General features: G+C 36.1%; 1 protein-coding gene across 8 annotated transcripts in view; it reads left to right on the forward strand.

The window, feature by feature from the left end:
• Positions 1–27,787, forward strand: part of GULP1 (GULP PTB domain containing engulfment adaptor 1) — a 266,852-nt gene that overhangs the window by 163,062 nt on the left and 76,003 nt on the right. For all 8 annotated transcript variants that reach the window (XM_079924619.1, XM_079924612.1, XM_079924615.1 and 5 more), the window contains one exon: positions 5,187–5,248. In XM_079924619.1, the coding sequence (XP_079780745.1) occupies positions 5,187–5,248 (62 nt within the window). The remainder of the gene's footprint in view (positions 1–5,186; positions 5,249–27,787) is intronic.

Genomic DNA, 27,787 nt, shown 5'->3' on the forward strand with positions numbered 1-27,787 from the left:
TTCAGTAAAGTTAAAATAATGTATCCTTGCCATTCTAGAAGGAGTTCTCTACTGGTGGGCACAGGGCTGTCTCCTGTTTAACATGCTGTCAATGACCTGGGAGAGAATACTTAAATGATGCCACTCAAGTTCTTAGGTGATTGAAAGTAGGAAGAGATAACTGATGTGGTAGGATTACAGGCATATGGGGGGGAAATGACTAGTTAGGTCATATTCCACACTGTAAACTTAATAAGATATTGTAAATTGCCAAACATGGGTCCAGAACCTCTAACACTTCTATACTTATTTATATATGGTTATTATTTGGAAGATGAACCTTAATTGCTGTGTGGGTAAAACATGGCTGGAGAATAAAGTCATCAGTGTGGTTATCAAAGGTTCCAGTTCATTTTCTAATGGATGAATAATGAACAGTCTTGAACCAGGAAATAGATTAATTGTTCTACTCCATGCCCTCAGTCACAGTGTGTTCTTGCTTTTAAGGATGAATTGACACACTGTAACATGCCTGGTTGATAAAGGCTGAGATGACTTCAGGACTTTCAACCATGCAACAGGAAGCATGGCTGAGAACCCTTGGTGTGGTCTTGCAATTTTTGAAGACCTATGAATGTTTGAATGCTGTCATTTGTTCATGGAACTAACTTTAATAAAGGACAAATGGGTGTAAATTATAAGGCCATTGATTAAATGTAGGAAAAAAATTCCAACAAAGTTGTGCCAAAGTATAACGGAATTATTCAAAGTATTACCTTTATTTTTTACTGAAATGAGAGGTGTTCGAACATTTGGATGTGGTACAGAGGATTAATGTATTCAGTAGGGATTTAGGTAATGTGAAGAACTTTCAGGCACCTTTCAACCCTGGGAAACCAGGAATTTATTATTTTACTTATTTTTCAGAATAAGAGGAAGGCAAAATGACATTTATTGTGGTCTGTAGCTTGCTTCTGATTTAAAACATATACCAAAAATAAAATCATCCTTCTTTTTATTCCCTTTACTAGTAAAAAATCTAGAAATAATTCTCTGATATATAGAAGTATTTTTACTAAGACAATAAAAACCTTACATCACAACTCATCACTTTAAACACACTATCTTGTTTTTTAAAGACATTTTAATATCTTTGCTTCTTTTTATTTGCTTAGAATTCCCTTTCCCATGGTTTTAAAATTGAAACTTCACATTTCTAATTTACTCTTTATTTGAAGGGGATTTGGAGTGGTTTTTCACTGAGAAATCCCAAGTGTTGGATAGTAAGATGAGTAACTGGCGATTGTATATTTGGCTCACTTGAAGACAGTGGGAGTACAACCATGAGGAAAATCAGAGTGATCTAGAGAATCAAGAAGCAGAAACTTGTTATTTCCTGCTTTGCTGCATTCTCTTTAAATTTCTTTTGACTTCTCTTATTTTTCAAGTCCAGTGATTACATATCAGAAAATTTTTGATCAGTATTTCACTCCAGTTCATTTAGAACCTGATGCTGGGAAGTTCTACCTTAAGTTCACCAGTCACTTCACACTGTCTCATTTATTACAGTTGTAAAAAGAAAACTTCTTGGAGCCTGTGCTCCTAGTTTCAACCAGTAGCACTATTTGTTGAATTTAATTTGAGATGTAAAACTGGAATTTTATCAGAGAATTCATATACTTGACCATCAGGAACTGTAATTATAGCCCTAGAGAATATATAATTCAAGTCATCTTTCCAATAACTAGCATCAACATACACTGTACTGTACTCTAAACAAAACAAGATCGTCTTTTATCTTTAAAAACTTATCTCTTATTTCATAGATATCCAATTTACTTGGTTATTACATGCAACCTTACTGAATCAGAAACCCAAGGAAAAGAGATTATCTTAAACCTAAACATAATTGGTTTTTTTTCTCTTTTTATTAAATCTCCCAATTAGTAATTTGGTATTCTTTGATTGAATTGTCCAGGCACTTCACTGATTTTCTTTGCAAATGCTTTAATGGTTATTAGAGTTGCTCATAGGGTCTGAAAAAAACTGAATGTACTAGAATTGCATCATTTTGGACTATTTTGAAAAGCTCTGTAAAAATTATCTAACCCCAGATTCATAGATTAAATTTTAATTAATGCTTTATAGCTTCTTTCTTTCCCTATGTTAGCTTTCTTTTTGAACTTTTAAAATCTTATATTCTATTTATTATGTCAAAAATTAATCGTTTAGTTAAAAAAGCATAAACGTGATTATTCAACTAATTACACTTTATGTTCTTTAACTTATCAGTTGATATAGTGATAAGTAGAAATAATCATAGTGCAAAGCACTTAAATTTCAATAGTTTTAAAATATTTTCCTTTTCATGAAAATTTTATTCAAATGCATCCATTCATCCATCAATATTTAGTTTTAAATTAATATGTTCAAAGTAGGTTTTTTCACTATTTTAAGCTCTGGTGATACAAGAATAATGAAGTTTACTGCATCTTTCTAGATGAACTCTTAATCTAAATACATTTGAATACCTAGATTTATTGACCCAGTAGTCAGAGTGGTTTGACAGCTGTCAAATATTTTTGAAATGTTGGCCTTTCCTTTTATGTGAATGTTCACTATTAAGTCAGTGATTATAGTTTAATATCAAGAAAGGGAACACATTCTAGAGTGTCTGTGTTCCTGTTTCATCACCAACTCTATGTATCCAGTATCTTTTGTGGGTCCATATAGTGACCAAAGACATCATCTGTACCCTTTCTTCAAGGTCAGACACATCTATATGAGTTAACATATAGTTTTTTCCTGTCAGTTTTTTCTTTTGCCAAAGTATAAATTAGAATGACATTAAGGACTCATTTTGGAAATCCTTCAGGTTTAATAGGTGTATTACCTATACTAGAGGTATGTAATGAACAACCGTTAAATCGTCAGCACTTGGTGTGTGGATGTAGATTTTTTGTAATTGTAGTAACTACAGCTTATCCGCTGGTAATTTAGTATTGTGATTGTTTTAGTCTTTCACCAGTAACAGCTAGATATATCTGACCGCTTTCTAGGTTACTGCAATACGAGACTATAACAAAGACAGTGTCATGAGTTTTAAAATAATAGTGTTTTAGAGGAGAAAGCAGTTATCCCTCTGCTTCAGGATTGGAATGAACCATCAGATTCAAACTTTAGTTAGACTTTGCATCCTCCTGAGCTATGCTCTGTGTCTTGGAAAAGGAGACATGAGAAGAATTGAGTTAAGGGGTAAAAAAAAGGAACTAGATATCTTTCTAGGTTTTCTGAAGGCAGATCTTTGGTGTTTTTATTATCTTGGCATACAGTATTGTGATAAATTTATTTTAATATACAAGAGCAAGACTATATTCCAAATCTAAGTACAAATTATTCTTGAATTAATCATATCACTATCCAGTAGCAGTCATAAAGAGAAAACTGTAGTTAAAATGAAAATCCATACAAGAAATAAGAGTTATACATTATTGTCAATGTCAGTATGTCAATACCGCTTTTTGAAGCCTAGGATGTATTGCTTCTCAAAATATTTCACCCAAGTACGGCTGTCACATATCCACTTCAGTAATCAGAAATAGCCCTAAAATTCATCATAGGCACAGGATTTTATTGATCCCTCATGTTTCGTCTTAGAAATCCTTGTAAATATTGCATTGAACCCCATAAACATATTTAATATATAGTGCATTATCCTTTGAATGGTTTAAAATAATTAAAATTCCAGGAATATATGCCATTTTCTCTATGTCTTCACATTCCTCCAGTTTGAGAACATATTAATTATACCGAACTAGTTTCTGTTAACATCATTTTCTTTTTTTTTTTTTTTTTTGCGGTATGCGGGCCTCTCACTGTTGTGGCCTCTCCCATTGTGGAGCACAGGCTCCGGACGCGCAGGCCCAGCGGCCATGGCTCACGGGCCCAGCCGCTCCGCGGCATGTGGGATCTTCCCAGACCGGGGCACGAACCCGTGTCCCCTGCATCAGCAGGCGGACTCTCAACCACTGCGCCACCAGGGAAGCCCTAACATCATTTTTAAATGTTCTGAATTGAATGTTGAAAATGCTTTGTTAGTAATCTGATATTTTCTTTTAGTGTGTACTTATTTAATATTTTTCATGGTAAAATATATGTCTGATTTTATTCTATTTATAATAGTGATTCTAAATTTTTAAATTCCCATTAGGAGTAAAATATTCACAAAACTCCACTTAAGACATAACATATTTGAAGATTGAGAAGTTTTACTACAGACAAATGCAGTTTGTAAAAAATCAGCAAATTAGATTTGTGTAAACGTTAGCATGTTTTGCTTTTTTCCTGCTTATATGTTCCACAAAATATTTTTGGAAGATATGTGGAATATATAAATCAAATTCAAAAATTGAATGAAAATTTTATTTTCTATTTTATCAATAATATACAATACAAATTACTTTCGATATCTTCTATTTTTTTTTAACATCTCTACTGGAGTATAATTGCTTTACAATCTTCTTTTAATTACTTTTATTTCTATTATTCTATTACACTAATTTAAATAGTGTAATAATTTCAAATTACTGCATTTAAGATCATTTATATCCAAAACTCCTGATAGTGGACCCTCAATCAATGTTTCTTTAAATTGAGGTTAAAAAACTATCCTAATATTATATTAATTTTTAAATGAATTTAGTAGATTGATTCATTTCAGCTTTATATAAATGCAGTTGTTAGTTTAATGTTAGAATTTCCCATTACTAGTTAATTCTTGATACTAAGGAGTAGTAACAGTCATGAGAAAAGAGCAGATTACTATTTATTGAAAAGGGAATTAAGAAAAATAACCTGTTATTCATGAGAGTATCACATGAAATAAGAAAAATAACACATAATTATTCACATAATTGATATAATTACTCATAGCCCAACTGATGTTCTTTTAATATTCTTTAAAAATTCAAAATTGTTTTATTATTAGAAAGCTTTTAAAAGGAAAATACTTTTATATTAAGGAAAGAATCCTATAATTACTTTGTGGTTACATTGTTCATATATCTGACTAGTTATTATTTTTCATTTTAGCAAAACTATCTCCAAATTGGAAGTGCTCCCATCCATATCAGACTCCTTTCAAATGCATGAATATGACACCCTTAGAACCTGTGATTTAATTTAACACTGTGTATTCTTCATTGCAGACAAATCATGGATGCATATGCCAGAGGCTTTATCAAAACATTACATTCCCTATAATGCAAAGGTAAAATAGTTCATATGATATTACTGAATTTTATTTTGCTATAGTATTATTGCTATTATATTATTTTTTTATTTAACATCTTTATTGGAGTATAATTGCTTTAGAATGTTGTGTTAGTTTCTGCTATATAACAAAGTGAACCAGCTATATGTATACATATATCCCCATATCCCCTCCCTCTTGCGTCTCCCTCCCACCCTCCCTATCCCACCCCTCTAGGTGGTCACAAAGCACCGAGCTGATCTCCCTCTGCATTACAGCTGCTTCCCACTAGCTATCTATTTTACATTTGATAGTGTATATATGTCAATCCTACTCTCTCAATTCGTCCCATCTTACCCATCCCCTTCCCCATGTCCACAAGTCAATTCTCTGTGTCTGCATCTTTATTCCTGTCTTGCCCCTAGGTTCATGAGAACCCTTTTTTTTTTTTTCAGATTCCATGTATATGTGTTAGCATATGGTGTTTGTTTTTCTCTTTTTGACTAACTTCATTCTATATGACAGACTCTAAGTCCATCCACCTCACTACAAATAACTCAGTTTCATTTCATTTTATGGTTGAGTAATATTCCATTGTATAAACGTGCCACATCTTCTTTATCCATTCATCTGTTGATGGACACTTAGGTTGGTTCCATGTCCTGGCTGTTGTAGATACTGCTGCAATAAACACTGTGTTACATGGCCCTTTTTGAATTATGGTTTTCTCGGGTATATGCCCATTAGTGGGATTGCTGGGTCATATGGTAGTTCTATTTTTAGATTTTTAAGGAGCCTCCATATTGTTCTCCATAGTGGCTGTACCAATTTACATTCCCACCAACAGTGCAAGAGGGTTCTCTTTTCTCCACACCCTCTCCAGCATTTATTGTTTGTAGCGTTTTTGATGGAGGCGTGTGAGGTGTGACGTGATACCTCATAGTTTTGATTTGCATTTCTCTAATGATTAGTGACGTTGAGCATTCTTTCATGTGTTTGTTGGCAATCTGTATATCTTCTTTGGAGAAATGTCTGTTTAGGTCTTTTGCCCATTTTTGGATTGGGTCGTTTGTTTTTTTGATATTGAGCTGCTTGTATATTTTGGAGATTAATCCTTTGTCAGTTGCTTCGTTTGCAAATATTTTCTCCCATTCTGAAGGTTGTCTTTTGGTCTTGTTTATGGTTTCCTTTGCTGTGCAAAAGCTTTTAAGTTTCATTAGGTCCCATTTATTTCTTTTTGTTTTTATTTCCGTTTCTCTGGGAGGTGGGTCAAAAAGGACCTTGCTGTGATTTATGTCATAGAGTGTTCTGTCTATGTTTTCCTCTAAGAGTTTTATAGTGTCTGGCCTTACATTTAGGTTTTTAATCCATTTTGAGTTTATTTTTGTGTATGGTGTTAGGAAGTGTGCTAATTTCATCCCTTACATGTAGCTGTCCAGTTTTCCCAGCACCACTTATTGAAGAGGCTGTCCTTTCTCCATTATATATTCTTACCCCCTTTATCAAAGATAACGTGACCATATGTGCGTGGGTTTATCTCTGGGCTTTCTATCCTGTTTTATTGGTCTATATTTCTGTTTTTGTGCCAGTACCATACTGTCTTGATTATTGTAGCTTTGTAGTATAGTCTGAAGTCAGGGAGCCTGATTCCGCCAGCTCTGCCTTTCTTTATCAAGATTGCTTTGGCTATTCTGGGCCTTCTGTATTTCCATACAAATTGTGAAATTCTTTGTTGTTGTTCTGTGAAAAATGCCATTGGTAGTTTGATAGGGATTGCATTGAATCTGTAGATTGCTTTGGGTAGTAGAGTCATTTTCACAATGTTGATTCTTCCAATCTAAGAACATGGTACATCTCTCCATCTGTTTGTATCATCTTTAATTCTTTCATCAGTGTCTTACAGTTTTCTGAGTACAGGTCTTTTACCTCCTTAGGTAGGTTTATTCCTAGATATTTTATTATTTTTGTTGCACTGGTAAATGGGAGTGTTTTCTTAATTTCTCTTTCAGATTTTTCATCATTAGTGTATAGGAATGCAAGAGATTTCTGTGCATTAATTTTGTATCCTGCTACTTTGCCAAATTCATTGATTAGCTCTAATAGTTTCTGGTAGCAGCTTTAGGATTCTTTATGTATAGTATCATGTCATGTGCAAACAGTGACAGTTTTACTTCTTCTTTTCAGATTTTTAAATTTCTTTTTCTTCTCTGATTGCTGTGTCTAAAACTTCCAAAACTATGTTGAATAATAGTGGTGAGAGTGGGCAATCTTGTCTTGTTCCTGATCTTAGAGGAAATGGTTTCAGTTTTTCACCATTGAGAACAATGTTGTCTGTGGGTTTGTCATATATGGCCTTTATTATATTGAGGTAGGTTCCCTCTATGCCTACTTTCTGGAGAGTTTTTATCATAAATGGGTGTTGAATTTTGTCGAAAGCTTTTTCTGCATCTATTGAGATTATCATATAGTTTTTATCCTTCAATTTGTTAATATTCAATTAACAATTGATATCAGGATATCAATTGATATCCTGTCAATTTGTTAATATCCTTTAATTTGTTAATATTCAATTTGTTAATCATGTGTATCACATGAATTGATTTCCATATATTGAAGAATCCTTGCATTCCTGGGATAAACCTCACTTAATCATGGTGTATGATCCTTTTAATGTGCTGTTGGATTTTGTTTGCTAGTATTTTGTTGAGGACTTCTGCATCTATGTTCATCAGTGATATTGGCCTGTAGTTTTCTCTTCTTGTAACATCTTTGTCTGGTTTTGTCATCAGGGTGATGGTTGCCTCGTAGAATGAGTTTGGGAGTGTTCCTCCCTCTGCTATATTTTGGAAGAATTTGAGAAGGATAGGTGTTAGCTCTTCTCTAAATGTTTGATAGAATTTGCCTGTGTAGCCATCTGGTCCCAGGCTTTTTTTGTTGGGAGATTTTTTTTTTTTTTTTTTTTGGCGGTACGTGGGCCTCTCACTGTTGTGGCCTCTCCCGTTGTGGAGCACAGGTCCGGACACGCAGGCTCAGCGGCCATGGCTCACGGGCCCAGCCGCTCTACGGCATGTGGGATCCTCCCGGACCGGGGCACGAACCTGTGTCCCCTGCATCGGCAGGCGGACTCTTAACCACTGCGCCACCAGGGAAGCCCTTGGAAGATTTTTAATCACAGTCTCAGTTTCAGTGCTTGTGATTGGTCTGTTTATATTTTCTGTTTCTTCCTGGTTTAGTCTCAGAAGGTTGGGCTTTTCTAAGAATTTGTCCATTTCTTCCAGGTTTTCTATTTTATTGGCATGTAGTTGCTCATAGTAATCTCTCATGATCCTTTATATTTCTTCAGTGTCCGTTGTTACTTCTCCTTTTCCATTTTAATTCTGTTGATTTGAATATTCTCCCCTTTTTCTTGATGAGTCGGGCTAATGGTTTATCAATTAGGTGTATCTTCTCAAAGCACCAGCTTTTAGTTTTATTGATCTTTGCTATTATTTCCTTCATTTGTTTTTCATTTATTTCTGATCTGATCTTTATGATTCCTTTCCTTCTGCTAACTTTGAGGTTTTTTTATTCTTATTTTCTCTAATTGCTTTAGGTGTAAGGTTAGGTTGTTTATTTGAGATGTTTCTTGTTTCTTGAGGTAGGACTGTATTGCTATAAACTTCCTTCTTAGAACTGGTTTTGCTGCATCCCATAGGTTTTGGGTCACCATGTTTTTGTTGTCATTTGTTTCTAGGTATTTTTTTCATTTCCTCTTTGATTTCTTCAGTGATCTCTTGCTTGTTTAGTAGAGTATTGTTTATCCTCCATTTTTTACAGATTATTTTCCTGTAATTGATATCTAGTATCAAAGCATTGTGGTTGGAGAAGATACTTGATATGATTTCAATTTTCTTAAATTTACCAAGGCTTGATTTGTGACCCAAGATATGGTCTATCCTGGAGAATGTTCCGTCAGCACTTGAGAAGAAAGTGTATTGTGTTGTTTTTGGATGGAATGTCCTATAAATATTAATTAAGTCCATCTTGTTTAATGTGTCATTTAAAGCTGTGTTCCCTTATTTATTTTCATTTTGGTTGATCAGTCCATTGGTGAAAGTGGGGTGTTAAAAGTCCCCTACTATTAATGTGTTACTGTCAATTTCCCCTTTTATGGCTATTAACATTTGCCTTATGTATTGAGGTGCTTCTATGTTGGGTGCATAAATATTGACAATTGTTATATCTTCTTCTTGTATTGATCCTTGATGATTATGTAGTGTCTGTCTTTGTTTCTTGTAATAGTCTTTATTTTGAAGTCATTTTGTCTGATATGAGAATTGCTACTCCAGCTTTCTTCTGATTTCCATTTGCATGGAATATCTTTTTCCATCCCCTCACTTTCAGTCTGTATGTGTCCCTAGGTCTGAAGTGGGTCTCTTGTAGACAGCATATATAAGGGTCTTGTTTTTGTATCCATTCAGCCAGTCTATGTCTTTTGGTTGGAGCATTTTATCCATTTGCATTTAAGGTAATTATTGATATGTATGTTCCTATTACCATTTTCTTAATTGTTTTGGGTTTGTTATTCTAGGTCTTTTCCTTCTCTTGTGTTTCCTGCCTAGAGAAGTTCCTTTAGCATTTGTTGTAAAGCTGGTTTGGTGGTGCTGAATTCTCTTAGCTTTTGCTGTCTGTAAAGGTTTTAATTTCTCCATCGAATCTGAATGAGATCCTTGTTGGGTAGAGTAATGTTGGTTGTAGGTTTTTGCCTTTCATCACTTTAAATATGCCCTGCCACCCTCTTCTGGCTTGCAGAGTTACTGCTAAAAGATCAGCTCTTAACTTTATGGGGATTCCCTTGTATGTTATTTGTTTCTTTTCCCTTGCTGCTTTTAATTTTTTTCTTAGTATTTAATTTTTGATAGTTTGATTAATGTGTGTCTTGGCATGTTTCTTCTTGCATTTATCCTGTATGAGACTCTCTGCACTTCCTGGACTTGGTTGATTATTTCCTTTCCCATTTTAGGGAAGTTTTCAACTGTAATCTCTTCAAATATTTTCTCAGTCCCTTGCTTTTTCTCTTCGTCTCTGAGACCCCTATAATTCAAATGTTGGTGCGTTTAATGTTGTCCCATACGTCTCTGAGACTGTCCTCAATTCTTTTCATTCTTTTTTCTTTATTCTGCTCTGCAGTAGTTATTTCCAGTATTTTATCTTCCAGGTCACTTATCCATTCTTGTGCCTCAGTTATTCTGCTATTGATTCTTCTGGAAAAGTTTTAATTTCATTTATGGTGTTGTTCATCATTGTTTTTTTGCCCTTCAGTTCTCACAGGTCCTTGTTAAATGTTTCTTGTATTTTCTCCATTCTGTTTCCAGGATTTTGGTTCACCTTTACTGTCATTACTCTGAATTCTTTTTCAGTTAGACTGCCTATTTCCTCTTCATTTGTTTGGTCTGGTGGGTTTTTATCTTGCTCCTTCATCTGCTGTGTATTTCTCTGTCTTCTCATTTTGCTTAACTTACTGTGTTTGGGGTCTCGTTTTTGTAGGCTTTAGGTTCATAGTTCCTATTGTTTTTGGTGTCTGCCCCCAGTGGGTCAGGTTGGTTCAGTGGCTTGTGTAGGCTTCCTGGTGGAGGGGACTGGTGCCTGTATTCTGGTGAGTGGGGCTGGATCTTGTCTTTCCGATGGGCAGAGATGCGTCTGCTGTTGTGTTTTGGGGTGTCTGTGAACTTATTATGATTTTAGGCAGCCTCTCTGCTAATGGGTGGGGTTGTGTTCCTGTCTTGCTAGTTTTTGGCATGGGGCGTCCAGCACTGGAGCTTGCTGGCCGTTGTGTGGAGCTGGGTCTTAGTGTTGACATGGAAATGTCTGGGAGAGCTCTCACCAATTGATATTACATGGGGCCAGGAGGTCTGTGGTGGTTCAATGTCCTGAACTCAGCTCTCCAACCCAAGAGGCTCAGGCCTGACCCCAGGCTAGAGCACCAAGACCCTGTCAGCCACATGGCTCAGAAGAAAAGGGAGAAAAAAAGAAAGAAAAAAATAATAAATAATTTTTTTAATTATTAAAAGAAAACAGTTATTAATTTAAGAAAGTAATAATTATAATTTAAAAAAAAAAGAAGAGAGCAACCATACTAATAAACAAATCCACTGATGATAACAAGCGCTAAAACTATACTAAGATTAACATAAAAATCAGAAACAAGTCAGTCGCAGACAACAAACCTAAGTCTACAGTTGCTCCCAAAGTCCACTGCCTCGATTTTGGGATGATTCGTTGTCTATTCAGGTATTCCACAGATGCAGGGTACATCAAGTTGATTGTGGGGATTTAATCCACTGCATCTGAGGCTGCTGGGAGAAATTTCCGTTTCTCTTCTTTGTTCGCACAGCTCCTGGGGTTCAGCTTTGGTTTTGGCCCCACCTCTGCATGTAGGTCACCCTCAGGCATCTGTTCCCACCCAGACAGGAAAAGGTTAAAGCAGCGGCTGATTAGGGAGCTCTTGCTCACTCATGCGGGGGGGTGGGGGGGGTGGGGAGGGAGAGATATTGTAGTTATAATTGGAATGCGGTGCAAGCCTGTGGCAGCAGAGGCCAACGTGACGTTGCAACAGCCTGAGGCATGCCGTGTGTTCTCCCTGGGAAGTTGTCCATGATCCACCCCCAGGATCATGGGACCCTGGCAGTGGCAGCCTGCACAGGCTCCTGGGTGTGTGTGGGGGGGTGTGGATAGTGACCTGTACTTGCACACAGGATTCTTGGTGGCTGCAGCAGCAGCGTTAGTTTCATGCCCATCTCTGGTGTCTGAGCTGATAGCCGCGGCTCGCGCCCATCTCTGGAGCTCATTTAGGCGGTGCTCTGAATCCCCTCTCCTCGCGCACCCCGAAACAATCGTCTCTTTCCTCTTAGCCATGTCCAGACTTTTTCCTGGACTCCCTCCCGGCTAGCTGTGGCGCACTAGCCCCCTTCAGGCTGTGTTCACGCAGCCAACCCCAGTCCTCTCCCTGGGATCTGACCTCCGAAGCCGGAGCCTCAGCTCCCAGCCCCCGCCCGCCTCTGCAGGTGAGCAGACAAGCCTCTCGGGCTGGTGAGTGCCGGTCGGCACTGATCCTCTGTGCGGGAATCTTTCCACTTTGCCCTCTGCACCCCTGTTGCTGCCCTCTACTCCATGATTCCGAAGCTTCCCACGCCCCCCGCCAACCCCCGTCCCTGCCAGTGAAGGGGCTTCCTAGTGTGTGGAAACTTTTCCTCCTTCATAGCTCCCTCCCAGAGGTGCAGGTCCCGTCCCTATTCTTTTGTCTCTGTTTTTTCTTTCTTCTTTTGCCATACCCAGTTACGTGGGGAGTTTCTTGCCCTTTGGGAAGTCTGAGGTCTTCTGCCAGTGTTCAGTAGGTGTTCTGTAGGAGCTGGTCCACCTATAGATGTATTTTTGATGTATTTGTGGGGAGGAAGGTGATCTCCATGTCTTAGTCCTCTGCCATCTTGAAGGTCCCCTTATTATTGCTAATTTATGGTTGATCTTATAAAGATTGCTTATGCTTTGGCATTTCTTAGTAGATGATCCCTGAAAAATTTTGCATAAATAAAATAATTTTGTATATATAATATGGGAAGTTATTTTTCTTTCTAAGTAAGTATTCTATTTTATAAAAGACTATCCTTTATAATTTCTGTTTAAATCATGAATGTAGTTTCTTCAAATGATTTTGGCTATTGTTAAAATCATTGCAGTATTGTAGCCTATAAGAAATAAAACAACCAACAAATTAGTTTCCTTTAAAAATACTTAGTGTTGCATTACACAGACAAATATAAAAACTAGTCTGGTAATGAGCTGCAATTTTAATGAATGTAATTATCACCCAAAAAAAGGAGACAAACAAAACTTAAACTATTAAGAAAACGCAGAAAAAGTGCATATTTTTTATGAATCTTTTGTTCAAGTGCTGCATTTTAATAGAGAAATAGAAACAATCCATACTCCATGTCTTCAAAGATTTGATTCATTGCTGTTGTTGGAAAACTGGACAAATGAATGAATGCCATTTACAAAAGGGTCTTTAAAGGAAGGTGTTATTTTTATAATTTATGAGCACTAAACGTGAAGTAGATTTCAGAGAACTCTTTAAATTTGGAAGAGACAGATGTGAATTAAAGAGCTGGGTTTGGGAATAAGGGAGAGGGCCAGACTTAAGCAACTGACCTTTGGAGATGGCATGGGGGAAAATAGAAAATGATAAAATTATTTTTATAAGAGAACAGCAGATTAGTGGGATATAAAGAGATTAGTTATGAGGAATTATTTCAGGAAAAATTTTCTAAAAAGTTGTTGAACTGAGAGCCGATAGTGTTTAATAGGAAACCTCTACAGCACTGGTCTGAGTCTGAATCAGCAGGAAGCATCATTTAAAAGGCCATCTAGAAGAAGTTCTTCCAGAGGGTTACTCAGCAGTGAGCTTTGTAGAGTGCAGCAACTGTATGTCTTCTGGCTGACTGTGCAGCGAAGAAAATGCTCAAAAATGTCTTCTGTGTAAAACTAACCTACTTGAAACCACTGCAATGCTCATGAATTTCCCTGTAAAGTTAACATGAGGATTGATTGCCATGAATTAGCATGAAAAGTTTACTTAAAAGAATGAGAAAAAAACATGTTAATATTACCCATCTCTTCCACAGATATTCCTCGTGTTAGGTATTGATACACTACATAAGATCTTCATAGAAACAAATTTAATCTAGAAAATCACTATTATTTTAAAGCCTATGCTCAGTTTTTTTATGTTATCAATCATAGTAGAATTATATCCTTCAAGTGAAACCATCAGAGATTATTCGCTTTTAGAAATGACTGAAGTGCCTCATTTTGAAAAACTGGTTTATAAAGGATTGAAAGATTACACTGTAATTAAAACTGCCTTTAACTCTTTGGATTAATGTGACAATGGAGATTTGCTTGTCTACATGGAAAAGTTGCCTGTGCTAATTCACAGGTCCATAACAACTCTAAAACATCCCCGACAAAGTAGAGGGCACAGAAATACCTTCCAGACTGGGGTCGGTCAAATGTGGAAGAGCAGGTTGGTTTTGTTCATTCTCATCTGGCCTCCTGAGTGATATCATATGTACCAAGTAGCATTAAAAATATTTGAAGAATGTTATTTTTTTCTGAATTCCCTTCTTTGTGGCACTTTTCAAATTGATTGCTTAGTAGTTATTTTTGAAAAATTTCTCATCTCTTAGTAGAGAAATGCCACTTGAAAACTAAATCCATGTCCACAGAAGTACCTTGGGGAAACAGAAAAAAAAAACAAAAAAACCCCAGAATCTAGACCTAGATTGCCTTGGTTTATATCCTGACTCCAACACTTACTAGCTGTGGTCTTTGGGAAAATTACTTAACCTTTCTGTGTCTATGGTTATTCATCTGTAAATAGGATTAATAATAATTTCTCATTAGTGTTGTTATAAAGGTGTTCCATGAAGAGTTAGAATAGTATCTGGGATAAAACAACTACTCATAAATGTTAGCAATCATTAATTTATCTTTTTTATTTTTCACAGGCCTTACCAAAGTGCCTATCTCACAGTAGTTGTTCAATATATATATATGTATGTTATGAATTAGTGCATAATAACTTTTCCAAGGTAATTGCAAAATAGTTACATTTCATTGAGTCTCAGTATATACCAGGCACTGTGCTGGTGTGTTTTTACATGATTTAGTATTTCTATGAACCAATATAGTGATTATTAATGTTATCACCACTTTACATAAGAGAAAAGTAAGGCTGAAAGATTAAATAATATGACTATTTTCACAAAGCTAGTAAGACAGAGCCAGGCTAAAAAACTGAAGTCTATCTGACTTCAAAGATTTTCTTCTTTTTACATATGTAATAACAGTTGATTATAAATTAATTCATTAAATGACTGTTATGTATAAGGCACCATTGATTGAATGCTGAAGTTTCAGAGCTGTATGACTAATGGCCTATATATTCTTACGGAGCTTATCGTCATAGGGAAATATTCTTCAAAAATAACTAACATAAAAAGGCAGATCTTGTTTTTTGCCATTCAAGTGGCACTTAGTAGAAAGCTATGGAGATTCAAAGAATGGTGAGTCATTCCTGTTTTATGTAAGTGGGAGTGAGGTAGGGTTTCCAAGGGTCAAAATAAGAGTGGAATGACCATTTCAAGCTGAGATGTCTGAAGGAGGATGAGCTCTGTCAAGAAGGCCTAAGGCACAAACAAAATGGCAAGAGTTGGGCTGGGCGTAAAGTACTAATGATGGTAAAGTACTTTATCAGTTGAGGTTCCATCTAAGAAACACAGCTAGTAGGATGTACAACCCCCTACTCTCTACACACACATTTATTTCAGGGAATGGGTTACACAATTTGCGGGGGGGTTGGCTGGCCAGACAAGTCTGAAATCCATATGGCAGGCCATTAGGAAGGGCAGGCTGAAAACTGCTGGGTAGGAGCTGACTGCAGGTGGAATTTCTTCTTATTCAGGAACATAGCAGGCCTGTCTCATTTCTGTTAAGGCCTTTACATTGATTGTATCTAGCCCAGCCAGATTATTCAGAATAAGCTCCTTTACATAAAGTCAGTGATTATAGATGTTAATCATATCTGCAAAATAACTTCATGGCAACACCTAGCTTAGTATTTGATTGAATAACTGGATAGTATAACCTGGCGAAGTTGTCACATAACACTGACCATCAGAAGTACTAATGATCGACAAGGCTAAAAAGATAAGTTGGGAAGGCTTTGAATGGCAGGGTAAGCAGTTTGTGTAGTAAATTAATCAAATAGGATGTTAGGAAGATAAATCTATAGTGATCTGAATTTGGATCAAGAGAGGTAGGATGACATTAAACTTCTTAGGAAGTTATTTTAATGGTAAAAGTGTGTGTTTCTATGTTTATATAGTGTAGTTGATAAACATATCGTGGAAAATAAAGATGTGCTAAATATTCCAGTGAGAGAATTGATGCAACAGAGGAATAATTTGTATATGGGGAAAAGAAAAATCTATCCTCATCCTGTCTAAAAGGGAGGATGATCATATCACTAAAAGATTCCTATCACTTCATTCACTTTTGGCAACCACTGCTTACAAATTAATCTGATAATTTTTTTTTTTCTTCTCTTTTGCGGTACGCGGGCCTCTCACCGTTGTGGCCTCTCCCGTTGCGGAGCACAGGCTCCGGACGCGCAGGCTCAGCGGCCATGGCTCACGGGCCCAGCCACTCCGCGGCATGTGGGATCCTCCCGGACCGGGGCACGAACCCGTGTCCCCTGCATCGACAGGCGGACCCTCAACCACTGCGCCACCAGGGAAGCCCATAATCTGATAAATTTAACAGAGCTGTTTAAGAATTACAATTCTTCCTGGGGAAATATGTAATAACATTTACATTTAAATGTATTAAGTTTTAAAATGATAGTTTTCTGCTTTCATGTTCTAATTCATTTAGTTTCTTTATTAAGAACATATTTTAGTTCCACATCCTTTCATTTTATATAATATTCTATTTCAAAAATTCACATTTAATATTCATAGTGTTCTTATTTCAAATCATATATAGATATAAAATAGTAGTTGGTTTCAAAAGTATTTTTCTATGTAGCGTTCATTAGTTGTTTTGTTTTTGTTTTTTAATAAGCAGTGACAGCATTAATGCTAGTTCATTGGGAATTCTACATATATTCCTATGTACCCTATAGTGATGTTTTTCAAACTGCAGATTATGCTCCCTGAAAAAAATTGGGTTATAAAATCAATGCAGTGGATCATGGAAGACATGTATTTAAAGATGAAGTAGGACAGAAAAGAAAAAGAGAAGAAATTTTCAGAATGCATATGGTAAACATCAATTTATTCCATAAAATCGTGGTTCATAGTCATAAGAGTTTGAAAGCCACTGCCTTTAAACAGTAACCTGCCTTTAAGTAGTACTAAAAACTTTACCAGCTTTAACTAATTTAAATTGTAAACTAATAATAGAGGGGAGTTTCTTAAAAGAGCAGTTAAATTTTAATAGAAGAGATGATCCACGTGTAATTTTAACTACATGTCCTCATTGAATATAACATCTTAATATGATTTCTGAAATATGCATATAAACATGGTAGGAGTGATAGAAAAATATAGTAAAATGTAAATATAATGTTAATATAGATTCATTTGTGCACTCATTCATCCACACATGTACTTATTCATTTGAATTGAGCTCCTAATTTATTCCAGGCCTTGACCGAAACAATAAGAATTCATTAGTGAACCAAATAGATAAACTCCCACCCTCCTAGGACTTACATATAATAAGCAAAATAATAAGACTTTTTTGAGAGACACCCAATAAGAAAACAATGTGCGTATTTTTATTAACACAGTATTAGTGTTATTTATATAGTATATTATGTATCATATAGTATATTTTTATTAGTATATATGATGTAGTATTAACACAGTATTTTATTTATTAATACAGTATTCCAGGCTGTAATAATTGTATGTAGAAAAGGAAAGCAGAATGTCAGGGATCGGGAAAGGTGGGAAAGAAGGTGCTATGTTAATGAAGTGGTCAGGGAAGGTCTGAGGCAGGCGGAGGCCTAAGGGAAGTGAGGGAGTGAGGCGTGTGGGTGCGTTGGGAGACAAATATTCCAGATCGGCTGTCATGGGCAAGGTGGGACCATGTTTGCCTAGCCAAGGACTAGCCAGGGGCCGGGATGGCTGGAATGCAGTGGATTTCAGGGAAGTAGGAGTAAGTACAATCCAAAAGGCACGCGTGCAGTAGAGCAGGTGGGGCAGGGGATGTCCTGTAGTTCTTATAGGGCCTTTTAGGTGCTGGGGCTCAGGGCGGGCCACCCCTAAATATGCCACAATGGCATATTGATTAATTTGAATTAAAGTTACTTAAGAAATCACCAACACAAGAGGGACACTCTAACACTTCTTTCTGTCTCCCTGAAAGCAGGAAATAAATCTCTCGTGTGAAAGGTGCACTCCCTGCATCTGGAGATAGAAGGACACCCTATTGCCAGAGATAGGGGATTTAGATTAGGAGCCTACAGAAACAACCTCGTTACTTCTTTAGTGTACTACCCCAAGCCCAAATTCTATTTAGATTCTTCACTAGTTGAGCATCCCAAACCCAAGTTTCTTTGTCCTGTCAATTCCTCACAAATTTATTGTTTCTTTGTCTAAAAAGTATAAAAGCTGCCTGCCTTGAACACTTCTTAGGTCCTATTTTTACGAGACCTCTTGTGCATGAATTAAAATTTGTTGCTTTTTCTCCTGTTTATCTGTCTTGCATTAATTTGATTATTGTCCCAGAGGGGTAGAGGGAAAATTTCCCCCTCTCCAACATAGGCCACTGTAAAATTTGAGAAACCCTCAATTTAGAGAGTTTTGAGAGAAAGAGTGACAAGAAGTGAAACGAGTTTTTAACAGGAATCAGCTGTGAGAGGCAAAGGTGAACACACATCAAAAGTCCAGCGTGAGGGTCCAAGCAAGGAGAGTGACTGTGGCTTGAAGCTGAGTAGGAGCTGAAGGAGAAGGTAGTGGGCACCTGAGTATATTTTGAAGATGATGCTGATAGGCTCTATGGGTGGATTTTGTATTAGCTATCTATTGATGCTATAATTAGAGCATTAAAGCATAAAGATAATTTTTGATCACCCTTAAGGAAGACTGTAGTATTTTCATTCCTCCCAACTTTTTTTTTTTTAATAATTTATTTTATTTATTTATTTTTGGCTGTGTTGGGTCTTTGTTGCTACACGTGTGCTTTCTCTAGTTGCGATGAGCCGGGGCTACTCTTCGTTGCAGTGTGCGGGCTTCTCATTGCAGTGGCTTCTCTTGTTGCAGAGCATGGGCTCTAGGCACATGGGCTTCAGTAGTTGCAGCATGCAGGCTCAGTAGTTGTGACTCACGGGCTCTAGAGCACAGGCTCGGTAGTTGTGGTTCAACGGCTTAGTTGCTTTGCGGCATGTGGGATCTTCTTGGACCAGGGCTTGAACCCGTGTCCCCTGCATTGGCAGACGGATTCTCAACCACTGCGCCACCAGGGAAGCCCTCCTCCCAACTTTTGATGAGACTGCTGAACTGTCTTTTCTATAAAGGTGAAATATTGAAAAACTTGTAATGAACTTATTATTTTGTTGGCATGAGATAGTCATTTCCCTGATGAAGAACTGTGATGTAATTAATAAAATAAAAAAACATGTATTTATTAAATGTTTTATTCTAAAATGTATAACTATCCCCCAAAAGGCTGATGTATTTATTTTTTGTGTTACAAGTTCTAAAAGTGAGTGAATCCCAAACAAATAGGAACGTGGACCTTGACCTTAAAAACTTATGACTTTCCTGGGGAGAGAGAGCAGGCACATGAAACAAAGAATTTTGGAAGAACACTAGGTAGATGATGAATATGAAGGTCAGAGGGAGGTTTAAAAAGAAAGATTGTCATATTTCAGTGATTTCTAGAGGTATCAAAGACTTTCACATATGAAACACGCATTGTTTGCCACTGTGTGTGGTTGATAAGAGAGAAGGCTGGGGGGCTTCCCTGGTGGCGCAGTGGTTGAGAGTCCGCCTGCCAATGCAGGGGACACGGGTTCGTGCCCCGGTCCGGGAAAATCCCACATGCTGCGGAGCGGCTGGGCCCGTGACCCATGGCCGCTGAGCCGGCACGTCCAGAGCCTGTGCTCCACAACAGGAGAGGCCACAACAGTGAGAGGCCCGCGTACCGCAAAAAAAAAAAAAAAAGAGAAGGCTGGGCTGAGGTGTGACCCTCAAGATCTTCCTTACTCAGTGAGTTCTGTGGTTCCTAACGAGGTTTTCTCAATCTTCACAGCCTAATCTTCCTCAACATTGTAAAAAAAAAAAAAAAAAAACCTCTTATTTGGCTTAGTAAAAACAACAAAGGGGGCTTCCCTGGTGGCGCAGTGGTTGGGAGTCCGCCTGCCGATGCGGGGTACACGGGTTCGTGCCCCGGTCTGGGGGGATCCCGCGTGCCGCGGAGCGGCTGGGCCCGTGGGCCATGGCCGCTGAGCCTGTGCGTCCGGGGCCTGTGCTCCGCAACGGGAGAGGCCACAACAGTGAGAGTCCCGCGTACAGCAAAAAAAAAAAAAAAAAAAAAATTATAAAAACAACAAAGAACAAAAACAAACAAAAAAGATGCAACCTCAAATATGTGGTTACAACCTGAGTATTGTAGCCCTGAGGTAGTTGAAATACACATATTAAGCCACTTAAGTTTGAAACTTCTAGCTAAACCTATGCAATAGTCATTGATGTAGGGAAATTAGAATCTCAACATGTGGTATGCTCAGATGCAGCCCAACAACTCCACTGATGCTATCAGAATTTAAACTCTGACAGCAGTGATTGGAGCACCCACTTCTCAGTCAAATTACCTGGGTTCAAATGTCAGCTCTCCCAACTAATATCTGAATTATATAACTTTTCTGTCCCTTAGTATTTTCCTTTGTAAAATGAGATTAATAATTGTACCTACCTTACTGTATTATTATGAGGTTTAAATGAGTTAATATATTAAAAAAAACCTTAGATCAGTGTCTTATATATCAAAACTTATTAATATTAATATCTTTATTATAAAAATATGTTCTGTCAACTCTGGAGTTTGACTGGTTGTTATTATCTCTTGAGAATAATTTAGCCTTTGCACTATTATCTGAAAAACAGAGAGCCAAGTTCTTAGAATACATGTCAGATATCATGTCCCTTTTTTAAAAATTTACATCAGAAACAGCTAGGGTATCTATAGTGGCCAGCCTGAGAGTTTCAATTGAGGAAGGAATGACTTTTCCTGCAAGCATGGCAGGGCACCCAATGCTTTGACCTTGTTAAGTTAAGATACAAGAGAAGGCTTTGATTGCTAAAGAAAAATATCATTATAATCATACTTTCCTATTACTCTGAGTTTTCAACAACTGCATTCTGGAGCAAGATGTTAATGTAAAGATCATCTTGGTCTTAAAATCAAATACAGAAATATAATAAGGAAGTCCACATAAACCTTTTAAAACTGTTATGCAGTCTTACAAGTAAGAAGTTAAAGAAGAGAGAAAGTTACATTATGTGGCCTAATGAATCATGGTAAAGGAAGGCTTTAATATAAGTAAATCATTTTACTAATGCTTCTGAATTACCCTTCAACAAAATGTTAATATTGGTTTATGACTTAGAAGAAAATTTGAATCCGAGAAATAAATATCTATAGACATGCCAAAAAAGAAAAAAAAGGAAATCACGAAAGAAAACATGTTCAAATTGAACCCTGTGGAATCATTAAAAGTTGGGCAAAAGATACATCTTTGTGATCAATGAGATGCATTGCTGAAACATCCAAAATAGCTTGGAATTCCAAATTCATGAGATTCTTTAGAGCAGCTTTGTAATAGCAAGAAACATAAACATTTGCCAGTTTTGCTGATTGTAGATACCAGGGAGAAAGTAGAAAACATGAAGTCAACTGCATTTCATGTAACTAATTTTATTTGTTCAAAAATAAGTGTTTAGTTAGCTCAAAGTGTAAAAACTACTTCAAAAATCAATTTTATGTAGAACCTTTAAAAAAGTTTTCTTAGATTTTAGAATTGGCTCTCAATAATTCTAATATGTGCAACTTATATTCATTCCAAACATCTTAAAATTTGTCAAATGAGCATATAAATTGAACATTAATTGTCATTTCCTTCAATTAAAAGTGGTATATACCATCATATTTATTGATAATAATTCGGCATCTGTAACCATTTAGAAGTGTCCCTTTATGTGCCGCAGCAACGTTGACATATACTTAAAAGGAAATTAGAAAACTATAATATATTATTTTTCTATTGCCTTCTTTAGAGTGGGAAGTTATAAGTGTTTTTTATGCTAAACAATGTGAAAACAAATAAGGAGAATATAGTAACAACTGGAAGTTTGTTGAATTATGACTTTATGGTTGGTATGTGCTTATAAAATACAAGAATAAATGGAAAAAGAGAAATGACAATAAACACTGAACGTTACCTAACTTCTCAATTCTTGAGATGTTTATAAAATTAATTTAATTTTTAAAAATCATATGCCTATTTTAAATAAGATGCTTAGTCCCCCACCCCTAAGTTTTCCCAGGTAACTGAAATAGTTATTTATTTTCAATTTTATTATTTTTATTATTGTTATATTTTACTGAGGTATAATTGACATACATTATTTTAGTTTCAACTGTACAACATAAAGATTCGATATTCATATATATTGTGAAATGATCACCACAATAAGTCTAGTAGACATTTAATAATTATTAAACATAATATTGAAGGTCATCATCATTGTAAACTATTATTCTGCCTGAGAAAGCTCTAAAAAAAATGTAATATGGCTGTTAGAAGTTATTGAATAGAAACTAAAAACTCAATGTTAATTATTCCTTACATTTCACTATGGACTTCAGTGCCTTTAAAAAAAAAACATTACATGTGTTACAGGTTGAAAGACTTTTAGTGTTGAAAAGGACTTCAGGAATCATCTATTCCAACTCTATCATTTTCTTGATAAAGTAAACTGAAGCCCAGAGAAGTTAAGTGATTTGCTAAAAGCTTACATAACAAGATAGCAAAATTAGGTCTAGAAACCAAGTCTGCTATTCAACATCCGTTTTTCTTTCCATTGTACTATACTATTCCCAATTTTAAAGAGATAAACTACTTAGCAGGCACATGAATGAACCCAGAGATAAAGTAGAATATGTATACATGTCTGCCTATTGTATATATTATATGTGAAATAGGTTCCTTTATGGGTCCTGTCTGTTAATTGATCCCTTGGACATCATTTAAAAACCAAACAGGAGTTTGGCAAATATGTAAGCTAAGCAGATCAAAGTCTCTATATATGCCTCCCTAACAGAGGGGCCACAAAGTCTAAGCTTTTGTGAGCATTTTATTTCCCTTATTCTGCTTTGCTTAATGATATTTCTATTAATATAATCCCTGGATAAAATTGCCTCTGATGTTATCCATCTTTAAACGCTTCTTCAACTTCAGGTCACCTAGTTATAAATGGGAATCTTCTGAATATTGGATACATTTATTATTTATTTCATATTTCTACGTGGTTATGTTTGGCAATATAGGAAATAACAAGAAAGCTTGTTCATAGCCAAAGAATGTGTAAAAGGAAAAGTCTGATTTGGTCTCAAAAGGGTCAAGCAGTAACATTTTGAAGCCTGGAATGTGAAACTCAGGGATCTGTGCAGAAAGGACAAGTAGGAGATATTGTAGTTTGGGGGAAAAAGTGTTTGAAAAAGGTAAAAAAAAATTAATGTTTTCATCAAGATCATTCCAGTAGTGGTTTCAATGAGTAACTAAAATAAGTGTATGTTAAATATATGAAAATTAGCAAAGAGATGAGCATTGTTTGAGCAAAGGATCCAAGAGGAATTAGAAATGGGGAGGAAGGGAAAGGGATTATTGTAGGATGTAAAATACAGCAGGAAACACCAAGGTTTTGAAAGCTATTTAGATTTAAACATTGAATCATCATTGTCAGTGAATATATGGCTGCATTTCAGATATTGATTAGAAAGCTGTTAGGTGGAAGAAAGTTGCCTCCAGAGTTTTCTCTTTGTCATCTGATTTGAGTGATGTGAGATAAGGAAAGTAGTCAGGTCATTTCAGAGACAGAATCTCTTCTGATTACAAACCAAGATGCCTGCTCATTGTATTCTTACATTTTAAAAGACATTTGGATGAAGTAATCTTTCATTCCTTAAGAAATATGTACATAAATACATGTATTTTAAATCAAACTAAAGTCATTTTTGTCTTTCTTCTAATTTTATGAACTATGGGAAACTTCATCCCCAGAGCAGTTCTGTATACTTTTACATTTAAGAATGGTCTCCTGTTGTGTGCCTATTTCTTCAGTTTCCAAGAAAGTGTGTATCATCTTTTCTTTTTCCTTCCTGCCAGAACTAAGCAGTTCCTTTTTCTGAAGCTTTAAAAACCGTATTCAAAAAAGTAAGAGTCTAATGTCAGTCTTTATATCAAGTAGTATCAAGGCACCTCCTTTCTCTGTAACTTGCATAGTTGCGATAGCAAAGCAGTAAGAAGAAAGGCAATTGGAGAGCTAAAGATCTGATGTAATTTATGCAACCAGAGTCTGAGAAAAGATATATCTCAAAGTACAGAGAACACAGGATAAAGCATGGAAAAGGCAGTTGTTCATGTTATGGGTTTGCACTGTATTATTTTCTAAGAATAACTTTGTTATTTTGTAAACATATGCTAGTTATTAAAATTTAAGCTCTACAGAAAAGCACAGAAGTGTAGACACCAAAACACATTGCTCCAAATCCTACCAGGCAGAAATAACCCAGTATTAACTTTTGGTTAACAGAAATCTAGGCATCTCTCTCTGAACAAATACAAATCTATATATCTATAGATTTAACAAATTAAATTTAACAAATTTAAGTTGTTAAATTTAACAAATTAAATCTATAGATATATAGATTTAAAAAATGACATTCAACAGTATATAAACAACTCTATACCAATAACTTTTTAAACATTTTACATCTATTATCTCATTTAATCTTCACAAATGCCCAATCAGATTGGGACTATTAATATCCCCCATTAAACAGTAGAATTGTAACATTAAACCGCAAATAGTTAAATAATTAAGGAGATTAAGGCTAGGAATGAATAGATATGAAGAATTAAGTGTATGAGAAAGAAGTATTAACATGCATGCTATTTTACAGTAAAAAGCATTGAACTTTACTTGAATTTAACAGAAGAAAAAACAAAATCGAAGCCAATCAAAGGAGTTGCTAAATTTCAGATACATATATCTTTGCCAAAAGGGATATTAGTTCCTAAAAGATTGCTCTAGGGTTAAAGGAAGACGATTATGAAAGTCATTAAGTGTTTGGCATCCTTATGTTTTTCCTTAACAGCGCATTTCAGTTTTTGACAGTGTGTACATATGAATGATGAGGTGGATAGCCTACTTCATTTCCTCCCTCTCACATGCTCCACTCCCCAGTTTCTGCTGCTTATTTCACTTTTACTTGCCAGGATTTGCAACATTTACATTTTGTAAATTGTAATTTACAAACAATAATTCCCCTAGTAGTTTAATCTTACTTATTAAAATGGATTCAGATCACCTACACTCTATTTACCATTTCTTCTTTATTCCTCAGATCTGTATTTGATTTTGGTTTTCCTCTTCAAGTTTTTTCAAGAGGCTTCATAACTTCAGTATTTTGTGAGGTATTTCACATTTGAGGATGTCTGCCTATCACCTTAGATTTTTCTTTCCCCCAGAACGTTAGTCCCTGCTGCACAATCTTCTGTCATTCTCTGTTGAGAAAAATGTCTGAATCTACCTCACCTCCCCCCCGGAAGTTGTCTTACTTTTTCTCCATGGATGCTTGAGACTTCATTTTTTTATCATTAAACTTTAATAGCATAGCTTATGGGCCTGACTTAAGTCCAAGCAAACATGCCTTGGAATCAGAAAATGAAGTCCTCAGCTCTATTGGGAAGGCTGCCCAGGAGGAGAAGTGAGAAGAAAATGTGGTTTATATTCTTCAAAATATAACAATAAATTCACTTATTCAAAGAAATGTATATGGTGATTAAGGGCTATTATGCTATTAGTACAGCAGAACCAACAGTTTTCCATCTGGAAGGCAGTACGCTGTAATCAAAAGAGCTCTGGGCTTTGGCGTCTCATAGAAATGAGTTGAAAGTGAAATCTACAATTTAAGAGCAAGGCTAGTATTTAACTCAGTTTTCTCTTCTATAAAATGCAAATGATACCTTCCTCATAAAGCTTTGGTGGCAATTAAACAGGATGACATCTGTACAGTGCCTGGCACATGGTTGGTGCTCACTACATATTAGATTTCCCTTTTTCTTTCTTTCAGGCATACCTAGATTCAACAAAGTTTTGATATAACATTGTTACTATGGAAAATAGCTTCTACAGTTTGGAGGTACTTACAGATTGGAGTTTTTAGAATACAGCACATTCATCAGGAGATTAGCCCTGATTCTTTGCATATTTGAATGACATGACTATTCCAAGATTCAATATTATGAAATAGTAGAACTAAGTTGAACAGACTTGCCCAATCCCCCTCACTTCCTGCCCTGTCTCTCAGGCAGATTTTATCTGTGATGGAATTACAAATGGTGAGAAGCAAGGCAGTGATGGTTAATTACTTCCGAGGAGGTTTGGAGTCAGAGAAGCATAAATCACCTCACCCCAGACTCTGCAGGTTCAGCTAAGAAATGGTACCCTGGGCAGGAAGCAAGCAGTGAATGGGCTTGATCTACCTTTAGTTGATCCCCAGTTATAATCCTAAATAATTAAAGCTTGCTCTCTAGCTCCGTCAGGTTTTGCATTTATTTCTGAGGATTACCACACCACTTACTTGGTTACATGTCTGTTTTTATTGTTCATTAGAATGGTATTACTCCAGGCTTGCTCACACAAACATTTGCCAAGACAATGGGATAAAAACAAATCAAGTCTTACAAGCAGGGAATCTATTTCCATTTGCAAATATTCAGACCGAATAATATGCTACAGGAATTTCTGGGGGAAAATGAGTGAGATTGAATATGCTCAAGCATTGCCAGGAGAAACATGTCAATAAATTTACTTAAAAAAAAAAGTGTGTAGAAAGAGTGAGGAAACAACTAAATAATTTAAGAAATGAATTTAGAATTCTACAGATGATTTTATATGTTTATGTGTGAGTGTGGCAATAGCAGGTTAAAGTAGTAAATCAGGTATTATAATTAATGAATTGTCTATCCTTTTTGGAAAAGTAAGACAGAGAAAAATTTTTATAGCAGAGGTGTGATAAACAGCGTAACCTCATGAGCATTGTATGAATGATACTTGTGCAAATTTAGCTTCAACTGTTTTACTGGATTAATGAATAAATATTTTTTACCATCTATTGAGTAGATTTCATAAGTAATGTTCTTCCATATGTTTTCCAGTGTAATAAAAATTGCAAAGAATGCAAACTCACATGACATTATAGTAAATGATCTGAATAACAGAATATTAATTAAGTGGGTGCAATGACCCTTTCAATGGCCACCAGTATAAAATAGAAATCTTAGTAGTTAAAAAAATAGTTAATGGGATTATTACAAATTTAAATGGTTTTATTTTCGGTTTTGCCATGAATCACCTTATAGTAGATGATGTGTATAATTGGATCCATAGCAGGTTTGATTTTAGGGCATAAATTAACAATCTTTTAAGCCAGTTCCAAGAGCCAAGTTTATAATTCCAGAATACCTGATTAACAAAAGACGTGAGTGTTTACGGTTGTTTACAGACTGATTCAGCCCTCTTTTTTAGCATGTACTAGGTGCCAGACTCCAGGTATATAAAATGCCTGGCCCACAGTCCCATGGAAGAGACTGTCTCCAAGGATTATGTGAGGTTAGATGATTGTCAGGACACACAGGACCCCTTGGGTTTCATGCATGTCCTGACC

This window comes from Stenella coeruleoalba (genome assembly GCF_951394435.1).
Source record: "Stenella coeruleoalba genome assembly, chromosome: 6".
In the NCBI taxonomy this organism is placed as follows: Eukaryota; Metazoa; Chordata; class Mammalia; order Artiodactyla; family Delphinidae; genus Stenella; species Stenella coeruleoalba.